The sequence below is a fragment of the Miniopterus schreibersii genome (assembly GCF_964146895.1).
Source record: "Miniopterus schreibersii genome assembly, chromosome: 16".
NCBI classification, from domain to species: Eukaryota; Metazoa; Chordata; class Mammalia; order Chiroptera; family Miniopteridae; genus Miniopterus; species Miniopterus schreibersii.
Window position 1 is genome coordinate 42,905,948 of NC_138116.1, and position 20,892 is coordinate 42,926,839.

The 20,892-nt window shown below is 38.1% G+C and overlaps 1 protein-coding gene across 24 annotated transcripts in view; it reads left to right on the plus strand.

The window, feature by feature from the left end:
- The window catches only part of NCOR1 (nuclear receptor corepressor 1), a gene marked incomplete at its 3' end in the record, with an annotated part of 194,618 nt that overhangs the window by 104,839 nt on the left and 68,887 nt on the right, over nt 1-20,892 (plus strand). For 16 of the 24 annotated variants that reach the window (XR_014000470.1, XR_014000471.1, XM_081161020.1 and 13 more), the window contains 4 exons: nt 7,301-7,428; nt 12,111-12,328; nt 14,589-14,651; nt 16,847-16,986. Coding sequence is in view for 22 of the 24 variants with exons in the window: in XM_081161020.1 (XP_081017146.1) it covers nt 7,301-7,428; nt 12,111-12,328; nt 14,589-14,651; nt 16,847-16,986 (549 nt within the window). The remainder of the gene's footprint in view (nt 1-7,300; nt 7,429-12,110; nt 12,329-14,588; nt 14,652-16,846; nt 16,987-20,892) is intronic. The other 8 variants (XM_081161018.1, XM_081161022.1, XM_081161021.1 and 5 more) reach the window with 1 other exon arrangement.

The window sequence follows — 20,892 nt, forward strand, 5'->3', positions numbered from 1 at the left end:
AAAGTAAAATAGTAGACACATGCTTCTTTTACATAGGTGGTTCCAGCATAGTTAACAATCAACATTTAACTCAGTAACTGTGAGGGGATTTGTGGTCTCCCTTCTGGTGTACTATCTTTGCTTTGCGGGCTCTGGAAAAAGGAAATTACTTTGACATTCCAAAGGTATCTTATTGTAGATGCAAAAACACAAGAGACAGGCTTAATTAAGGTAAAGATTGACTTTTGTCAGGGAAGATTAAAATCTAGGACATGACTACCTGCCATAAACTGATTTTAGTTAATAAGTTTTAATTTCAGACTATCCTTTGTGGTTACTTTAGGTCTCTGAGTTTGCAAGGCCACCACACATGAGCTTGTCAGGTTAGCATGTGGCCCCTTTCTGTCCACAGGCTTAAGGAAGGAGAAACCTGGATTAATTTAGAAGCACTGGGAATGCTAGCCAGTAAAGGGTTGGGTGATGTAACCTGTGACTACCATCCTAGACCATGGGCATTGTCAGTTTTCTGTAGATTTGCCTGAAACAAAAGCAGTTTCAACCACTTTTTGTTTAAACTGTACAGGGCCAAGATTTGTGTACTCGATGCTTCTAAAGAAAGGCCAATATGATCGGTCTATTGATCCCCACTGATCTGAGTCCTATTATGGAGACTTCTGTGAATCTTTGAGAAACAGTTACTATGTTGTGCATATTTCCCCACCTCTTTGCTGATGGAGGGCTGCTCAAGCCTCAAGCAAAATTACTTTAGGTTAATTAACACATGTATTTCAGGAGCTATTAGCCAGCAAGACATCAGAGAGGCAGCATTTCATTCTACAGTCAAACCTGGATTTGAGAACTCTCCCATCTGGAACAGTTTGGATCTGGACCAAGTTATTTATGAAAAAATGTCTTGGTTTTCTAACAAAACTTCACTTTTCAACATATCAGCCCTTTCATGCTGATACATCAGCGTGACAAAAAGCATCTCTCAGGCCACAAACAAAGGAGAGAATGAACCAGTATGAATCAGTTTACAGTTAAACCTGGCATAGTTAATATCTCAGGAAATTGTGCTGTGAATATTTTTGTGTTTGTTTTTGCTTTTGTTGCTCGCAAAATGGACGATTAGCACAATTTTAAAACATAAAGAGGCCATCAAGAGTGCTAATGTTGCTAAGGGTGTGAAAGAAACAATGATCATAGGCAATTAAGAGGTAGAAAAACTGTGGTTGATTTGGATAAACGAAAAGCAGCCAGAGACAGCATTTTGGAGGCAGTGATGTGAAAAAGTGAAGATGCTGCATGCTGACCTCCTGAAAGACACCCCTGGAACATGTGCCGAAAGTGATTCCTTTAAGGCTAGTAAGGGGTAGTTTAATAAATTTAAGAAAAGAAGTGTTTGTTTATAGATTAAACAGTAGATTAGACATGTACTGTATATAAGAAAGGTTAAAACAGAATCATATAGGGGTCTGGAACAAATTAATTCAATTTACATTATTTCTAATGAGAAAAAATGACTTGGATTTTTTTTTTTTTTTTAATATATCTTTATTGATTTCAGAGAGAGGAAAGGAGAGGGAGAGAGATAGAAACATCAATGATGAGAGAGTCATTGATCGAGCCCACAACCTGGGCATGTGCCCTGACCAGGAACTGAACCCCGATTGCCTGGATCCCAGGTCGATGCTCAACTGCTGAGCCACACCCGGCCGGGCTGACTTGGATTTTTAACACAATGCTTCTTGAACAGCCTTCTAGAATGAATTAAGTTTGAGAACTGAAGTTCTACTGTATTACAAAACCAGAGTGAATGGTTAAGGTCGGTGGTGTGGGAGCAGGCTAAATAGCCATCTCAGATTGTGAATAAAGAAAGATTGAATTTACTTTAGGAAAGGAGATTGGGGGTGGGGGATATCCAAAGGGAAGGGCCACATAGCACTGAGTCAAAGGGTATTGGGTCCATGATGGCAGTGAAAGTATACTTGGGACAATGAAACAAGGATGCACATAGAAGAGGCTGGGCTGCTTCGGCTTACTGAGAAGTCAGAGAGAGAAGGGGGCCTAGGAGACAGGTTCAGGGGGTAAGTCCAGGATCAGCTGCTGCTGCCCATTCCCCCCCTGGTTGCAAGTCTCGTGGGGTCGCCTCGGAGGAAAGAAGGGGGAAAGGGATGGTGCTGGTGTGCTCCCCTGGTGTGCACTGGGCCCTTTGTCCTGAGCATATTTATCTCTTGCAGGTGGAAATCCTAGGAGAGGTCTCAGGGAAGTATCCCAATAGAATATTCATCAGCTTTCCAAATATGTTCTTTCAGGCTTGTGGTCTCCACCGATTGGTCAGTGCCAGGGGTTGGGGGGGTCATTAGTCAGTGTAGCTGGTCCTGAGGCAGCCAGGGTACCACTTGTCTGGTTTTGCTGCTTTTATGGGCCTGGAGCAGAAATACAACTGAGGCCTAGATGTTATCCTTAGGGAGGAAATGCTCAGGAGGTCTAAACTGCATGACCAGTGATATGCTGGGGGAGGATAGGTTACCCTGGGTACAAGGTTCTTGTTTTCCTAGTTTTGCCCTTTGCTAGGCATCTGGGGCTTTCTGCCCTGGTGAGTTTCTGTACGTGGCCCATGGTCCTTGCTCTGCTCATGTCTGTCTAACACAGTTTATTCTTACTCTTTCATGTCGGTGGCATGAAATGGGTCTGAATGCATATCAAGTGCTGGCTGCACTGTCTGGCTTCCCAAGACTCCCTTTCCACTCACTGCTTCCTAGTCAGTGTGGGTGTGCCTGGATGGAGTGTAAGAGATTCTGCTTTGGAGGTGTCACACATTTCTGTAAACTCTATCCAGCAACTCCATCAATTTCTTTGAATCGTTTCCACACCCTCTGCAGAACTGGGAGCTGTGTGTCAGAAGGGATCCTGTTCCTTTTCCTATTGACTGGTTTGAAGTAGGTGCTATAGTTGCTTCTCCGTTCCCAGCACTGTGGAAGGTGGAGTCAAGTTTACTGGATTTTATGCAGCAGAGAATGTGTGGGATTGCTTACTTTCTTCAAAACTTAAGGTTCTCATTAGAAGGAGAAAAATATTAGTGAAATAAGCCTGAGGGACCAGCAAACCTCCTTACTTACCTTCTGCTGAGTTGATACCTCCCCATTATTGCTTAGGTCTATAAGCCATTTTCTGTGTTACACAGCCTGTCTGCTAGACAAAGGTCAGAGTTTGTCATAGGAATGCTATCTTATTGGTTCAGAATGACAGGTGATACTGCATTTGTGGTAGGGATGAGGTTATCATAATTTGAAATTGGTCTTGTGACCCCTATGGTATGATAGGGAGTCAGTTAGAAATGAATAAAACATTCCCAGTTGTAAAGCAGACCTTGTCATGGTTGTAAAGTATACATTTGAAAAATCTTCCTGATTTCTTAGTTTGTTTCTACTAACAGTAATAATAATAATAATAAATACTTTGAAGTAAAGGAAACTGGCAGTTAGCCAGGGTGAGGAATTTGGAAGGTCACATAAAGCAAATGAGGGAATCATAGTGTTGAAACAATTTAGACAGGGGTCAAAGTGGAATAGTAGATACAGTTCTTGATGGACTGTGACATTTTCATAGAATAAAGGAATCAAAGACATTGACATACTATTGGGGGAAAGCCCCAGATATCTAAATTTAACATTGATTCTGAAGAACTCACATGTAACCTCATTCAAATTCATAAGAGCCTTAATAGGAGAAACTTACAGTGGCAAAGCAGCTGCTGTCAGCAGCTGCCTGCCAGGAAGAATCTACACCTCTCCCAGACAAGATCCCTTTTTATAGGGAATAATAGTAAAACCATATGGTGGGTAGCCACATAGACCACCAGAAAGAACAGTGCATTCCTAAGTCAACAGATAACGTGAGACAATTATCACACTTTATACATTCATTATCCTCCTTCCTGGGAGCATGACATTTATCTTTGGGTGGCATTTGCTTCTCTGGGTAGTCAGCCAAGCCTGAGACTACAGAGAGTTAAGTAGCCGCAGAGGGTTAAACAGAGTCCAGCATTTCCCACACGCTTTTGCTGCTGGAGCCATATTTCATCTAAAGTGACTTCCCCTAGACATGTATTTTTAAATCTGAAGAATAATGGCAAGGCATAATAAACCATGTGCTCATAGGAGTATTCGAGAAATCAATCTGCAACACTAAAAGAGGAAGAAAAGTATCAGGTAGATTTTATAAAATCCAAAAAAGGAAATATTTAAAAAATACTACAGTTTAGCAATTTTCTGGAAGTGACAGTAGCGAGCAATAAGAATACAGGTTCTTCGTCTTTCCACATGATTTGAAGAAGGCATAATGTGGGACCTCTTGTGGAATGGTCAGTATTTCAAGAAAAAGTCAGATTTTACTTTTGGTAAGTAGGTAAAATACTTTGAGATGCTATTATGAATTAAGGAACCTTTTACTGCGAATAACTGAGTACTTTAGGTTTTGTGAAAGGAACAGGCTAAGTGGACAGGCAGTTATTTTGAGGCAAGATTGACATTAGCCTGGATCAGAATGAAAGATTGAGATGGGAGTGCAAAAAACTTTTCAGATAACCAGAATAAAGGAGTTTGGTTTTTGTTGTATCTAACACATGCAGACATTCCCATAGTCCAGATGTTCTGCTAGGAAATGGGGATATTTAGATGATTAGGGTTGGGTCCTCGTGTCACTGGACAGGGATCGGGCAGGAGCGAGTCTGCCTAGGGCCAGCCTATACTGTGTGGGTTCTTGACTTCATGCAGGAAAGATTTCACTGCGAATCCAGGTGATTTTGAGAGTACATTTAATAAAGCTGGGGACAGTAAAACAAGGAAGGGCTTAGGATAGAAGAAGCTACAGGAGAGAGTCTAGGGAGGTCTGCATTGGCCCTCTAGTAACATATAGGAAAGAAGTGAGCCATGCTGGGCTGTGTGGACTCACTGAGGAGTAAAAATTACAGTGAGACGTGAGCCAAAGTGGGGCTGCTGTTAGCTCATTGAAAAGTCAGAGAAAATAGGGTCTTGGAGACAGGTTCAGGGGGTAAGCCTAGGACCAGCTGCCACTGCCCACTGCTCGCCTGGTTTTAAGTCTCATGGGGACCCTTAGAGTTTGGAAGAAAAGAAAGCAAAAGTACACCTTGAGTGGGTGGACATGCTCCAAAGAGGGCGGGTGCTGACATCTTTTGTCTTGAGAATTTTTATCTCTTTTTTGTTTATGGAAATCTTAGGGGAGGTCTCAGGAGGGTTTCAGCAGAATATTCATCAGCTTTCCAGGTATGTTTTTTAATATGCTAATGCATCAAAATGAGCATATAGGGGAGTTTGAGATTGTTCTCTGATCACTTTCACTGGTCTTACTTTTATCTTGGGTCTGTCTGGCTCTAATTGCTTTATGTTTTGCTATTTATCCCTCAGACGTCATCCATTCTTGGGTTTGGGTGGCACAAATAGCACTAATTGGGTCTCTGTTACCTGTCTCCCTTGCTATAGTGATTTAAGCTATTTTTATTCTCTGGTTAGGGAGGGGAGGTATAAACCATTTGCTCTCAAGTGTCCTTGGTTAGGAAAGATAAGGTCTTTCTAGCTAAGTTGTTCAAATTGTTTGGCCTTGTTTTATTATCTTATCTCAGTTCCCTCATTCCACTTGCCAAGAAATTTTCCTAGTTTTTTATTTTAAATATATATATGTATTTTATTGTTGACAGTATTACAGATGTCCCCTTTTTCCCCCCTCTGTCCCCCTTCACCCAACCACTACCCCACCCCAGGTCTTCACACTATTGTCTGTGTCCGTGGGCTATGCATATAAGTATATAAATTCTTTGGCTAATCTCTCCCTGTCTCCCCCACTCCCATGCCCCCTTCCCTCTGAGATTTGTCAGTCTGTTCCATGCCTCTGGACCTTTTTTTTTTTTTAGCTTTTTATTATCCTGCCTCACTTGTCTTTTGTGAGATTATAACACAGTGAGCCAGACGTACCCTGATAACCAGATGCTATACCATCTGAGCTAAGTGCTACAAGCACATGTGGACATGCAGGTGGAAAGATAGGGAGACAGGGTCTGAAGCTTCTGTGGAAATCCAGATGTCTCACAAGAGATGTAGCATTTTGAGCTGAATCTCATTGGATATGTTGGAGTTTTCTAGGCAAGGAAGGGTGGAAAGGGTGTTCCAGGCAAAGGCATGAAAATGGTGAGCATGTTATGTGAGTCCAGAGGAGCAACCAATGTAGGAAAGCATGGGGGTTGGAAAGAGGTGCACATGGGACATAGGCTGTGTGCCATGATGATGAGTCAGAATTCCATTGACAGTCTTGATTCGGAATTAAATAAAAATAATAACATAGCCCTAGCTGGTTTGGCTCAATGGTCAGAGTGTTGGCCCGTGGACTGAAGGGTCCTGGGTTTGATTTTGGCCAGGGGCACCTACCTTGGTTACAAGCTCATCCCTGGCCCCAGTCAGGGTGTATTTGGGAGGAAACCAATTGATGTGTCTCTCTCACATCAATGTTTCTTTCCCCTTCCCCCTTCCACTCTCTGAAAAAGCAATGGAAAAAATATCCTTGGGTAAGGATTAAAAATAATAGTAATATGAGAAACTTAATTTTACTTTTTTCCTTTAGCAGTTTTAGCAAGTGAGACATCAAAGATGAAAGATCACATAGTCTTATTCTCAGTCTTTGTTCATACATATATTTATAATCACATGGTTGTAATTACAGCTTAGAAATATTTGTGCTTTACTTTTTTTCACTTTATTATGTCTTTAGTATTTTTCCAAATTGCTTCAGTCTTGGTAAATGACCATAGCTGTCTACTAATTCCATTAAATGAATGCTCCCCCAAAAGAGTAAAAGCGTAAAGATGTTTCTCGTAGTATTATCTGTGGTGAAAAAATTGAGAATGTAGTAAATATCAAATCATAGGGAGATGGTTTGATAAATTATATGTTATCAAATTTTAAGGTAGAGTTGAAATGCTTGAGTGATGGATTAGATGTAGGAGTTACAAAAAGAAAGAACCAACCTCAAATTTCTGGTGAAATCTTCACATTTTCACCTCTTTGATGGGTTCAAAGACTATGGGCATGTGTGTGTATATGTATGTGTGACCTTTTAAGCAATATGTATAGAATATATTAAAGAACATTAGACTTATTTATAATACATGATCCCTAATTCATTGTATGTGATTAATAAGTTAATCACTTACTGATTTTTTTGCATAGATATTTATTAAAAGTCATCATCAGAACTTGAGGAGCTAGTTCTTTTACCTTTGAATTTTATAAATGATGGTTTATTCTAGCAGCAAATTGCCCGACCATCACAAGAAGAAAAAGTAGAAGAAAAAGAAGAAGATAAAGCAGAAAAAACAGAGAAAAAAGAAGAGGAAAAAAAAGATGAAGAAGAAAAAGATGAAAAGGAGGACTCTAAGTGAGTAAAGAATTAGGGTTACTTAGTTAAATGTTACGCTTATTTTTAAATAATGAAATTGAATCTTTTGAAGGTATAAAACTTCAAATAAAAGAATCAATGTGATGTGTGCTTTGACCATTTAATAGTTATTTGATATAAGTAAGGAAGGGAGTATTTCAGTAAATATAACTTTTGGCTAAGTGGACTTATTTGCCAGACATGATATATTACTTCAGTAGAAATAGGCTATGATAATATATATTTATCACTGAGCTATATCAAATATAATTTAATCTTTGGTTTCAAAGATACCTAAGGATCTTATTTTGTACCTCATTTATATAATGCCTATATTCCACCTTTATTGATTTTTATTTATCATGTAAAATCGAGTTCCTGGTTTGTTTGTGGTTATTGTTGCTCTTTTCCTGGTTATAAAAGTAATTCTTGTTTTTATTAGAAAAAGAGAGCAAAGTATAAAGAAAATCAACCTGTGATTCTGCCACTCAAAGACAGCACAGCAACTGTTGATTCCTGTGTACATACTGTGTCAGGGTAGCTGGGTTGGTTGTGTCTCCCCCAGGCATCAGCTTTATTGAAGCACTTTTTATATAGAATAAAATTCACTAATTTTAGGTGTGTATGTTGATACATTTTGACATGTGTGTGCATTGGTGCAATCATTGCCACAAGTGTGATGTAGATAGAACATGTTCATCACCCCTAAAAGTTCCCATATGCTCCTTTGCATAGTTTCTCTCCCGTTTTCTGGCCTTGGCAACCACTAATCTGTTTTGCATTTTCTAGAATTTCATATAAACTGAATCATGCAGTATAGAATCCATGTGTGGCTTCTTTTACTTAGCACAATGCCCTTGAGGTCCATACATAATATACGTATCAGTAGTTTGTTCCTTTTTAATATTTATTGTTATTTTTATAATCCTCTTGGAAATACTGAAGGTTTATCTAGTTTTGTGGCAACTAAAGCAGGCTTAATCACTTGACATGGCTTTTAAAGGTTGGATACTCATGCCATTCTAATATTTTGCTTTAGGAAGATAGCTATTTAGAAAATTTTTTTTTAGTTCAAGTATAACATTTATACTCCCATGGTCATTGGTTCTGCTTATATGAACTACCATATCTTGATTTTACTTTTTCCTTAAAGTTTCTTATTTATTTAACATTCATTTATTACTGATGTGAGTTAGGTCTTATGGAGGATGCAAAAATACCTAAGATATCTACTATTCCCAGGTAGTTTATGACCTAATTGGAGAAAATTAAGCAAATACAAGTGCTATTTAAGAAAAAGAGAAAATCCTGGAGGACATGAACAAAACCAATAAATTATGTTGAAATATTGAGAAGAGGTTGAGGTTTACAGTGGAACCTCGGTTCTTGAACTTAATTTGTTTCAGAAGGCTGTTCAAGAAGCGATTTGTTCAAAAACAAAATCATTTTTCCCCACAAGAAATAATGTAAATTGAATTAAATTTGTTCTAGACCCCCAAATGATTCCTTGTTTTAGCCTTTCTTATATACACTACATGTCTAATGTACTGTTTCATCTGTAAACAAACACTTCTTAATTTATCAAACCACCCCCTACTAGCCTTAAACCAGGGGTGGGGGATGTTTAGCCTATGAAATCATTTAGTGTGGCTCTGCCAAGGCAACCACAGGTGGGACTCGAAATTCAATAAATCTTGGAGCTTTTTTTCATAGCTAATTCTTAAGTTGATAGTTTTGTATGCCTGCGAATGAAGTTATAAATATCCAAGTGGCCCTTGGCAGAAAAAAGGTTCCTCACCCCTGCTAAAAGAATCACACATTCCAGGGGTGTCTTTCAGGAGGTCAGCATGCAGCATCTTCACTTTTTCACATATCACTGCCTCCAAAATGCTGTCTCTGGCTGCTTTTCGTTTATCCAAATCAACCACAGTTTTTCTACTCTTAATTGCCTGTGATCATTGTTTCTTTCACACCCTTAGCAACATTAGCACTCTTGATGGCTTCTTTATGTTTTAAAATTGTGCTAATCATCCATTTTGCCAGCAACCAAAGCAAAAACACAAAAATATTCACAGCACAATTTCCTGAGATGTTAACTAAGCCAGGTTTAGCTGTAAATTCACTAGCATTCTCTCCTTTGTTTGTAGCCTGAGAGATGCTTTTTGTCATGCTCATGTATCAGAATCAATGGGTTGTCAGGTCCACAAATAAAGTTATGTTCAATAACTGAGACTTTTTTTGTGAACAACTTGGTGGAGAACCAAAATATTCGAGAAGGGAGACGTCCGAGAACCAGGATTTAACTGTACTTCTGTCTGGATAATTTGGAGGGCTTTATGTAAGAGCTAGTGGTTAAGGCAGGGTAGAGTAAAGGGAACAGCTTGAATACATATGCTTCTTTGAGAAATGGCAGGTGATGGGTTTCATTAGATTAGAACAGAGGGTGCCTGAAAAAGAAAAGTAGAAAGTGGATTGGGGTTAGATAATGTAAAGCCTTAATGAAAGCTAAAATGCAGACTTCATTCAGGAGGCTGTGTGGGAGTAGGCAAGGGTTAGAATGGATGGAGAATGGTTTATTACCAAAATTATTCTGCTAGAGTATTGCTCTGTTAGCAGTGTAGAATGGATGGATTAGAGATATGAGTCAGGGAGGCTGTTACAAAAGACTTATCGTTGGGGTACTCAGATACCAAATAAGTTCAGTGGTAGTAGAAATAGAGATGGTGAATTAGTGGGAGAAATACTAATGAGATGAGGTAACCAAGTTTTGGCATTAGGTTACATATAAGAAGTAAAGAAAAAGGGAAAGAGCTAAAAATGATGTCGAATTGAAACCTGAATGATTGTGAACATGGTGGTATTGTTAACAGCAAGTGGTTAGAGAGTGAGGTGGAGCAAGAAGCAAGGTGGTGAGGGTGAGCATAGTGTTGGATATTAATAGGAAATTCAGGTGGCTATTCTAGCAGGTAAGTGGGAAAACAAGTCTAGATTTTAGGAGATTTAGGAGTTGGAGTATGAGTCTAGTAGAATTGATGCTAATGGGTAACCTCACAGAACTTTAAGACCAGAGTGAGCCTTAGGAAATCCCTGTATGAAAGGATGAATGGGAAAAGGCAGTCCCCAGGAGGAGACCCAAGATGGGCATTGGGGATATTAATACTAGGAAAGTGTGGAGTCCTAAGTGCAAAGTTGAGAAGGATGTAAAAAGAATTGTCCACACTATCAGTTGCGGCAGAATGAGTAATGTGATGACAATTGAGAAAAGACCATTTGATTTTGCAGTTAAGTCATTGGTGACTTTTAACAAAACCTCCTTAATAGGAGGCTGTAGTCATAGCCAGATTGGTAAGGGAATAAAGAAGTGAAGGGAGAGAGAGCTACAGGGTAATTTCAAGGGTAATTTAGAACTGAAAGGGAAAGAATGATTCTTGAAGCATTTGGGGGCTCGGTGGGGGGGGGACTTACTTGCTAAGCTATGACAAGTCTTTACTTGAAGTAGGTAAAATTTTAAAAAAAATTTAAAACCCCACCTTCCATTAAGCAAGAATAGTTGAGTGTTTGAATATTGGCATCTATTTGTTCATTTGCAAAAATGTACATTAAGCACCTTGCTTTTAAAAAAATAATTTTTATTTTTTAATTACAGTTGATGTACAATATGATATTAGTTTCAGGTGTACAACCCAGTGATTAGACATTTTTACAACCTATGGAGTGATCTCCCTGATAAATCTAAGCACCTTGCTTTTAACTATAACAACCCTTGGGAGATAAGGAGTACAGAGAACAGTTTTCCAGTATTACTTGTAGTACTATTGCTATTAATAGTAATGACAGCTTACTGCGTTTTCCTAAGTGCCCGAGACTATGCTAAGCACTTTATCGCCTGAAAGAGGTAGATTTAATAGTAGCAGACACCTATGCTTACTATGTTCCAGGCTCTGTTCTAAGCATTTTCCATAAATTAACTTCTTTAACTCTCACAACAACCCTGTGAAATATGCTGTTATTATCCTCATTTTACAGATGAGAAAAACAGGTCCATGGAGGTAAGTTTGCTTGTCCAAGGTCATCACAGAGCTAGTCATCACATAGAGCTCTGTACAAACCCAGGCAACCTGGTTCCAGAGGCCATTTTCCTAACTACTTGGCCATCCTGCCCTCTTTGCACATTACTGTACTGGAAGTGAGTGGATGAGAATATTGAGCCTGCTTTAATCAAACAGTATCGTAGATTATTATTCCAGAAAGGGTGTCTGTCATGGAGGGTGTCTGTTTCAGTTTCTTTATGTCACACAGGAGAAAACTTATGTCAGAGCAAAGCCCAGAAATCCAGGGCTCCAACTTTTCGGTGTACCCCACTGCCTCTGGATTGCAGGTCTAGAGGGTGGTTTTCTGCTGCCATGCATCACTTCCTTAAAGTGTTCTTGTATCTAAGTGAGGTGATTTGAAATGTGCTTAAATTTTAAGTCCCTTAACAAATAAAACAAGACTTTGTGAAATATCTAAATTTGAATCAAAACTTAAAATTGGGGCATGACAGAATTTTTCATAAATTTTGTTTTATTAACTAAGGGATTGCTTAGTTTCATTCAATTTCTATTTAAAGAATTCTCAAAGCTGCCATCTCTGTAAATGTATACTTTAAATCACACAAAATTTTCATTCACTTTTGTTTCCAGAGAAAATACCAAGGAAAAGGACAAGACAGAAGGAGCAGCAGAAGAAACTGAGGAGCGAGAGCAGGCCATGCCCCGGGGACGAAAGACTGCCAACAGTCAGGGCCGCCGAAAGGGTCGGATCACTAGGTCCATGACAAATGAAGCCGCTGCTGCCAGCGCTGCTGCGGCAGCAGCCACCGAGGAGCCCCCTCCACCGCTGCCACCGCCACCAGAACCCAGTGAGTGGGAGGGTGGAGTGAACAGGCCTTAGTTTGGGATTCTCTGTCAATGCTAGACTAGGGCCGGAGGGACCTCTGATAGTGACAACCTAGAAATAATCTGCAAATCTAAACTTTACATTTTTCAGACTTCATATATAAAAGTTTTTTGTAAAAGAACAACAGCCCCCATATTGGTACTCTAATATAGCTGCTTTTGTTTGTTTTTTTACTTACTTATAACCCTAGTATACATGCTACTTTGTTTTCTGATATTTTAACTTAGCATATATCAAGAATACTTTTGCCCAGCCAGGCGTGGCTCAGTGGTTGGGCGTCGACCTAGGATCCAGGCCATTGGGGTTCGATTCCCAGTCAGGGCACATGCCCGGGTTGCAGGCTCACAGCCGATCAATGACTCTCTCATCACTGATGTTTCTATCCCTCTCCCTCTCCCTTCCTCTCTCTGAAATCAATAAAGATATATTTTTTTAAAAAAGAATACTTTCTAGTTTCTAAGCAATTTTCATTTTTACTTTTTCATGGCTGTGAAATGTTGGCATTGTGCTGTTCCCTGAAGCACGATTTCCTGATCCATTCCCTATTGCTGAATAATGAGGCTATTTCCTGCTCTCTTTTTAAACTGATGTAGATAGCACTTTAATTTTTTAAAAAATACATTTGTATTGATTTCAGCGAGGAAGGGAGAGTGAGAGAGATAGAAACATCAATGATGAGTCATTGATGGGCTGCCTCATGCACGCTCCCTGCTGGGGATCAAGCCTGCAACCCAGGCATGTGCCCTGACCCTGACTGGGAATTAAACCATGACTTCCTGGTTCATAGGTCGATGCTCAACCACTGAGTCATGCTGGCCAGGCAGCACTGTAATTTTAAAAAAAATATTCACATAGCACTTCCTTTCTGTTAAGTTTTTTTTTTGTTTTTTTTTAATGTATCTATTGATTTCAGAGAGAGGAAAGGAGAGAAAGAGAGAGAGAGAAACATCAATGATGAGAGAGTCATTGATTGAGCCCACAACCTGGGCATGTGCCCTGACCAGGAATCGAACCCCGATCGCCTAGGATCCTAGGTTGACGCTCAACCGCTGAGCCATGCCCGGCCGGGCAAGTTATTTTTTATAGGGATAAATTCTTAGATGGGAATATTCAGTCTAAGAGTCCAAGCATTTTTCTTTGTTACTATTGCCTCATTAGTTTATAAAGGATTACATTAATGATGAGTACCACCGTTTTTGGTTCAGTGGTTCCAATTTTACTTACAAGATTAAGTATTAAAGAGAACACAAGTTCTGGGGATGGCAAGAATGATGTGAGAGAAATAACTAGACAAGCGGATGGGGGGTAGATCACAAAGGGCTTTGTTTGAACTATACCCTGCTTTGCTTCCAAAGTAGGGAGCTTACAAAGATTTTTAAATAGAGTGCTTTGATTAGATTGGTGTTCAGAATACTCTAGTGACAGTCGTGGAGGTCAGGTTAGAGAGAAGAAGGGGTGGAAAAAGAGAGACCAGCTAGAAGGGCAACATTATGCATGCAGTGGCCCAGGCAAGAGGGTAGATTCAGGAGGTGAGAATTGACGCGTGCCATCAGATGTGAGTGGTAGATGGGAGGAAGGGTTCAAGCATTACTACTCCGAGGGCCCTGTGACTAGGTCAAGTGGGTGGTGGTGCATACTGGCTATGTTAATTGAGAAGAGGAGTACACAGGAGCTCACTTCAAGCCTGGTAGTCTCAATTTTCATTCTGAAGCAAAAGAGAAAGTGCTCAGTTTGTGATCCATCTGTGCTTACTAGATGTCAGGCACAGTGGATGAACATAAGAGCCTCCGAGCGTTAGGAAGAGATTGGGGGGGCGGGAATCAGAGAATGGAGGAGAACTGTGCCTGGACCAGAAGGTGGAGGTTGTTTCTTCGTTTAACTAAAACTCAGGAGAGGAAAGGTGGAGCTCTAGTAATTGGGAAGGCACTGGGTGAAGTGAGGCTGCTTAGAAAATAAATTAATGATGTTCAAACATGTAGATATGGATGGAACATTTAAAAACATTGAGAAAGATCACAGAGGTGTTACATTTTCCCTTTTAGTTTGTTAGGGAATGAGGTTGATGTCATCCTATTTCCATACTTTCTTTCACCAAATGCTTTAAACAGGCTTTATGTCAGATAGGTAGGTTACAAATTATGTGGTCAGTGCCATATAATCTGTGAGTGAAGGATTTAGCTTAATTTTTTTCTACCTTATCGGGTTCTCTCTCTTTATTTTAGTTTCTACAGAGCCTGTAGAAACCTCTCGGTGGACAGAAGAAGAAATGGAAGTTGCTAAAAAAGGTAAATGATAGTTCAGATTCTTCAGGGTTTTTTGTTTTATTTTTGTATTTAGGATTATTGATAATGAGTGAGGTAGAGCTAATTTTTTAAACTAAAAAAAGTTCTTCCACAATGATAAATAAAATTTAGAAGTAAACTTATAAGTTTGTGGTTTTTTATGTTTGTTTGTTTTTTACCTTATAAGGTACCCCAAGTGTGCCTTGTTGAAGAGGCCCACTTATGAGGAATTTAAGGTTCTCATTTTATTAAAGAGCAAATAGGCTATTTACACTTTTACAGAATAGTTGTGATTATATGCTATTAAAGTTGTTTTAGAACGTATTTTCATACAAAAAGTCGGCATTTCTGTTATTTAAAAGTTACATTGAATAGAATGGTAAATAATTTTAGTTTTCATTTGGTAAGACATTTGATTATAATCTACTAAGGGAAGAAAAAAACAAGTAAGAAATTGCACTGTGTTCAGAGAAGAAAGCATGAACTTTGTAGCTAGCCAGACAAAAGTTTGGTTCCTGCCTCTGCTGTTTTCATAGCTGTATGGCCTTGATCTTACTCTGGAACATTATGGGTCTTATATTTTTCTGTTGTTGCTTATTGATATAATATAAAATTGAACTAAAATTTCTAATAGGATAAATAACTGGTTTATAAATAAATTTGTTTTTAAAATAATTTTGAGAGAGATTAAGTTTTGGGGGAGTTAAGTATTTACTTCGTAGTTCTAGAGAGAAGTTACTGTAAATAGCTTGACTTTTAGTGACACATTTCAGACTTACTTTCTATTTAGCAGGTAATGAGTGATACATTTAAGAATCATAAACCAACTGTACCAAAAATAACAGCAGTTTCATGTTCTTTTATTTGAAGTTTGCCATGATTAGAAAATTTGTGATTTGTCATGATTATATGTATAACTATACTTACATATCAGTTTAGTCACCACTCTTTTCATCTCTTACTCATATATCAGGCAAGATTTATTTATTTATTTTTTTAAAGATATATCTTTATTGATTTCAGAGAGAGGAAGGGAGAGGGAGAGAGATAGAAACATCAATGATGAGAGAGTCATTGATCAACTGCCTCCCGCACGCCCCCTACTGGGGATCGAGCCCGAAACCCAGGCATGTGCCTTGACTGGGAATTGAACTGGATCATAGGTTGATGCTCAACTGCTGAACCATGCCAGCCCAGCTATCAGGCAGGATTTAGAAGTGATTTTCCAATTATTATTAAGGAAGCTACTGTAATTAACCTTGAAAAACTGATGTTTTTCTATAAATTCTTAAATTTGTACTGGAAATTTTTGCTTGTGTATACCTGTATCTAAAGTATATCTCTGGCTGTATAGCTTTTATGGATAGATGCATTTATGTACCCATAATCCTTGCACATGCGTATGTGTGCATATATGTATTATTTAATTGAAGTGTCAGACGGCATGGGTTTCTATAATGCATTGTACTACAACAGATTTTTTTAAAACTGGTTAATTTTTTTGAGGGCATTTCTTGATTGTAAATGGACTGAAGACTAGCTGATTATCCGTGGAGTCATATATATATATATGTGTGTGTGTGTGTGTGTATACACACACACACAGGATGGGGCAAAAGTAGGTTTACAGCTGTGAATATGTGAAACAATTCATTCTTTCATTATTGTTTATTAATTATTATTTTCCATATGAACAACTGTAAATCTACTTATGCTTCGCCCTGTATATATATCTTTATGTTAAACATTTATATTTATATTAACTTCATATTGATACATACACTGTTTCCAAAGATTTAGAACTACCTTATCAGTCATTTTACAAGTGTTTGAACTATTACTCTGTGCCCAACATTCTCCTAGTCCTTTGGGAGATACATAAAGATAAGGTTGAATCCTTTCGTTAATGAGAATGGTGTTTTTGTTTCGTTTTGTATTTTGTTGTTATTCCACTTACTTATGCATTCATTGGTTGATTCTTGTGTGTACCCTGATGGGGGATCCGACCTGCAACCTTGGTGTATCGGGACAATGCTTTAACCAACTGAGCTACCACCCAGGGCTTTAATGAGCATGTTTTAAATTTGGGTGGAAAAATAAATGATTGTGAATACAATGATTAAGTTGATTTTATTATTTCTCTTGTTTGCTTTATCAGGTTACTATTCATTAACATTTGGTCTGTTTTTAAAATACAGGTCTAGTAGAACATGGTCGTAACTGGGCAGCAATTGCCAAAATGGTGGGAACTAAAAGTGAAGCTCAATGTAAAAACTTCTATTTTAACTATAAAAGGCGACACAATCTTGACAACCTCTTGCAGCAGCATAAGCAGAAAGTGAGTATATCAGGCATGGGGAATCTTTTACTTACTATTTTTGTTTTTAAAAAATATATCTTTATTGATTTCAGAGAGAGGAAGGGATAGGGAGAGAGAGAGAAACATCAATGATGAAAGTGTCATTGATCATTGGCTGCCTTCTGCACGCCACCTACTGGTGATCGAGCCTGCAACCCGAGCATGTGCCCTGACCGGGAGTTGAACCATGATCTCTGGATCATAGGACGATGCTCAACTGCTGAGCCACATTGGCTGGACAACTTATTGTTTTTTACTTGATATTTTTTGTTTGTTTTTTCAGCTTCAAAGATTGGTTTTTAGAGAAACTTTTGTAGCTTATATTTTTATTTATTGCATTAACCTGTAAAAGATATGCTAGTTTCTTTGTATGAATTGACTGTTTATTTACTGCCCAAGGAATAAAATTTCTGTTAGTAGTAATGAAATTATAGTACTTTTGAATTACTGTAGACTGGATTTTAAAAATAGAAGCATTTTGGAGTTTGAATTGACAACTTTAGTTGGAGTGCTCTTAACAATGTTGAATTGTCTTGATTTGGCATATTACAAAACATTTTCTCAGAGAAAGATTACATGGGATAAATGTTAAAAACCAGAAAGTATAAGATTATTGAAAATTCCTTAACAAGGAAGTTTTCATGTTCTCAAAGACTACACAGTTCTTTGAGGGCTCCATGAGGTCAAGACTACAGTATTTTCATAAAATATTAAGATGTTATTTATTTTTTTCACTGTATTGACATTTGCATTGATGGTGTCAAAGCAGTTGTGAGTGAGAATGCTGGTCCCTTAGCATGAGTCATGGCAAGATACCACTGTGCTAAGTACTGCAATGTATTCTTTATCTCCAGGCATTTGCAGCTTTTTTTTTTTTTTTTTTTTTTTTAAGCCATTGTCACTTAAGAATGTCCTTGATGAAGCAATAAAAATCACCTTTACTAAATCTTGACTGTTGAGTACATGTGCATGTGATGAAATGGGAAGTGTGCCTAAATTTCTCCTGCTTGCTATCGAAGTATGATGGCTCTCTCAAGGAAAAGCACTTTTGAAATTGAGTTCCAAGCCTCTCTTTTTTCATGGAATGTCATTTTTCGTTGAAAGAATGACAGACAAACTGGTTTTTCAGACTTGGATATTTGGCAGACTTTCTTAAAAATAAGTGAGCATGTCTTCCTAAGAAAACAACCAATACTACTTGTTGCCACTTTAAAATTTTGACCTTTCAAACAAAAATTAGAATTTTGGAAAATGTGTTTCTCTCACTGTGAGCTTCACATATTCCCAATACCCAGACTTTTTGATGAGATCAGTGGTGATAATAACTAATGTGATATTTTTAATTATAAAAATCTATGTAACTCACAATTTTCCAAATGAGATCAGTTCATGATGTCACAATGGATGTCATACATGGCTAAAAGATTCATAAAATGTTTTTTAATACACCCAAATCCAAGACAGATGAATGGTTTTTAATAGAGTACAAAAAATTTATTGACATGGTATCAGATTTCTCATTGCATCTAACCTTTAAGAAATGGCTGCTTGCCGAGTTTTGGTACAGTATCAAAGAGTAATATTCACAGTCATTTGAAAAGACTATTAAATATCACTTTTGTTTGCAAGCTACATATATGTCTGTGAGGACAGGTTTTTAAAAATGTAGTAACATCTCCAAAGCAGTAGCATCTCCACAGATTAGATTACACGTAGGAGCACATTTGAGAATCATGCCACTTCCTATTAAGGCAGATATTAGGGATTTCCAAAATCATAAAACTATGCTATTTTATCACCAAGTTATTTTTTTGTTTTGGAAAGTAATTATTTTTTATTTAAAAATGTTATTTATGTTGACATGTAATGGGTTTATTACTATTATTTTTAAATGAATATTTTAAATGTTTCTCAGTTTTAATTTCTAATAAAGTTAATATCAGTACATACATATAGTTCATGAACAAAAATTCTTTAGGGTCTTGAATTATTTTATTTTATTTTATTTATTTATTTTTAAAATATATCTTTATTGATTTCAGAGAGAGGGAAGGAGAGAGACAGAGAGAGAGAGAGAGAGAGAGAAACAGAGAAACATCAATGATGAGAGTCATTGATCGACTGTCTCCTGCACGCCCCCAGCTGGGGACCGAGCCCGCAACCCGGGCATGTGCCCTGACCGGGAATCGAACCCTGATCGCCTGGATCCTAGGTCGACGCTCAACCACTGAGCCACTCCCAGCTGGGCTTAAATACTTTTAAAGAGTGTTGTGTTCTTAGACCAAAAAGTATGAGAATCATTAAGAATGATAGAACGGATTGGGCCCGGCTCTGGGGCGGGACAGCACACGATCCTGTGTCCTGCTGAGTTCAGGCCCTTCGTAAAGCCAGGAGCCCTGAAAGAGTAGGGTACTGGGAAGCATGATGGTGGTCACGGAGCCATCTCAGGAGACAGGAAAGGATGGGACCGGCACAGAGAACGGAGCACCATCTTTTCCATGAATGTTGTGTTTGTGTACCAGGAAACTATATGAATGACTTCAGTATCCTTGGAAGAGATCTTTAAAAGCTATAATAATGGACAACTCACCATAAGCCTTTGCATAGTGGAAAGGGGGTTGCTAAACAAGCTCACAGAAATACAATGAGGACAGGTGCTGCCAAACAGTACGAGGCCAGCAGAACAGGGCTTCACTGGTGGAATGTCCCTGTGCAATGCCATCTTTTAGAATTATAAGTGCTAAATTGGTGTATTCCTTGTAGAATTCTTTTTTAAATGAAACGATAAATGAAGAAAAATCTGAGTAGTAAGTCTGAGTAAGAAAGAGCTATAAAATATACATCATTCAATAGCATTCTTACCAGTTGTTACTTTCATATTTAATCATAAACATGTTTGAGAAATACAAATAGCTTAACCATGTTCTTTTGATCTATTTGATTTTACATTCTGAAATGTTTTCTAAGATTATTTGTCAATATATTTATACCCTTTGCCAGTGTTTCTTTGGAAATACAACTACTGGAGATGAACCACCCTTGCAAGATATATTTTACATTATTAATATGGTCATGTGATATGTCTGAGATTTCCTTCACAATGAACCAGTGCAGAATGGGGATGGAGGAAAGTAGGTTGGGTTTAGATGAAACAAGATTTATCGCTAACTTCTGTGTTTCAAAATTTCCATAATAAAAACTAAAAAGAAAAAAGAATGATATAATGGGTAATAAAAGTGCATATATTTGAACTGCTTTAAGATTTGAGCTATATTAAGAGTACATGAAGTATTGTTGACTGATTTAAAAAGTTACATACAAAAGAGCTTTTAGGTTAAAAATACGAATGCAAGAGTTAAAAATGTATTGTAGCAACTAAAACATAAAGGAAAGAATAAAAAACCTGATGAGAGAGGATTTTAAAACCATTGAAATGTTTTGGGAGAAAATCAAAGAATAAATCAGACATGGTTTTAAAAGATAAACATTGCATTATTGGACAGGGTTCTTCCGAGAACCAACCAACGTGTGTGTGTATTTAGTCGGAGAGGGACTGGGAGGGAGACTGATTTACTTATTTATTATTATTATCTTTTTAATCCTCACCTGAGGATATGTTTATTGATTTTAGGGAGAGAGAAAGAGAGAAATATAGACATGAGAGAGAAACATGGATAGGTTGCCTCCGGTAGGCATCCCAACTGGGGATGGAACCTACAACCTGGATATGTACCCTGACCAAGAAACGAACCCCAGACTTTTTGGTGGACGGGACGACACTTTAGCCAACTGAGTCACACTGGGCCAAATTGGCTCATGATTTTGGAGTCCAAATGAGTACAAAATCTGATAGGATAGGCTGATAGGCTGGATACTCAGAAGAGT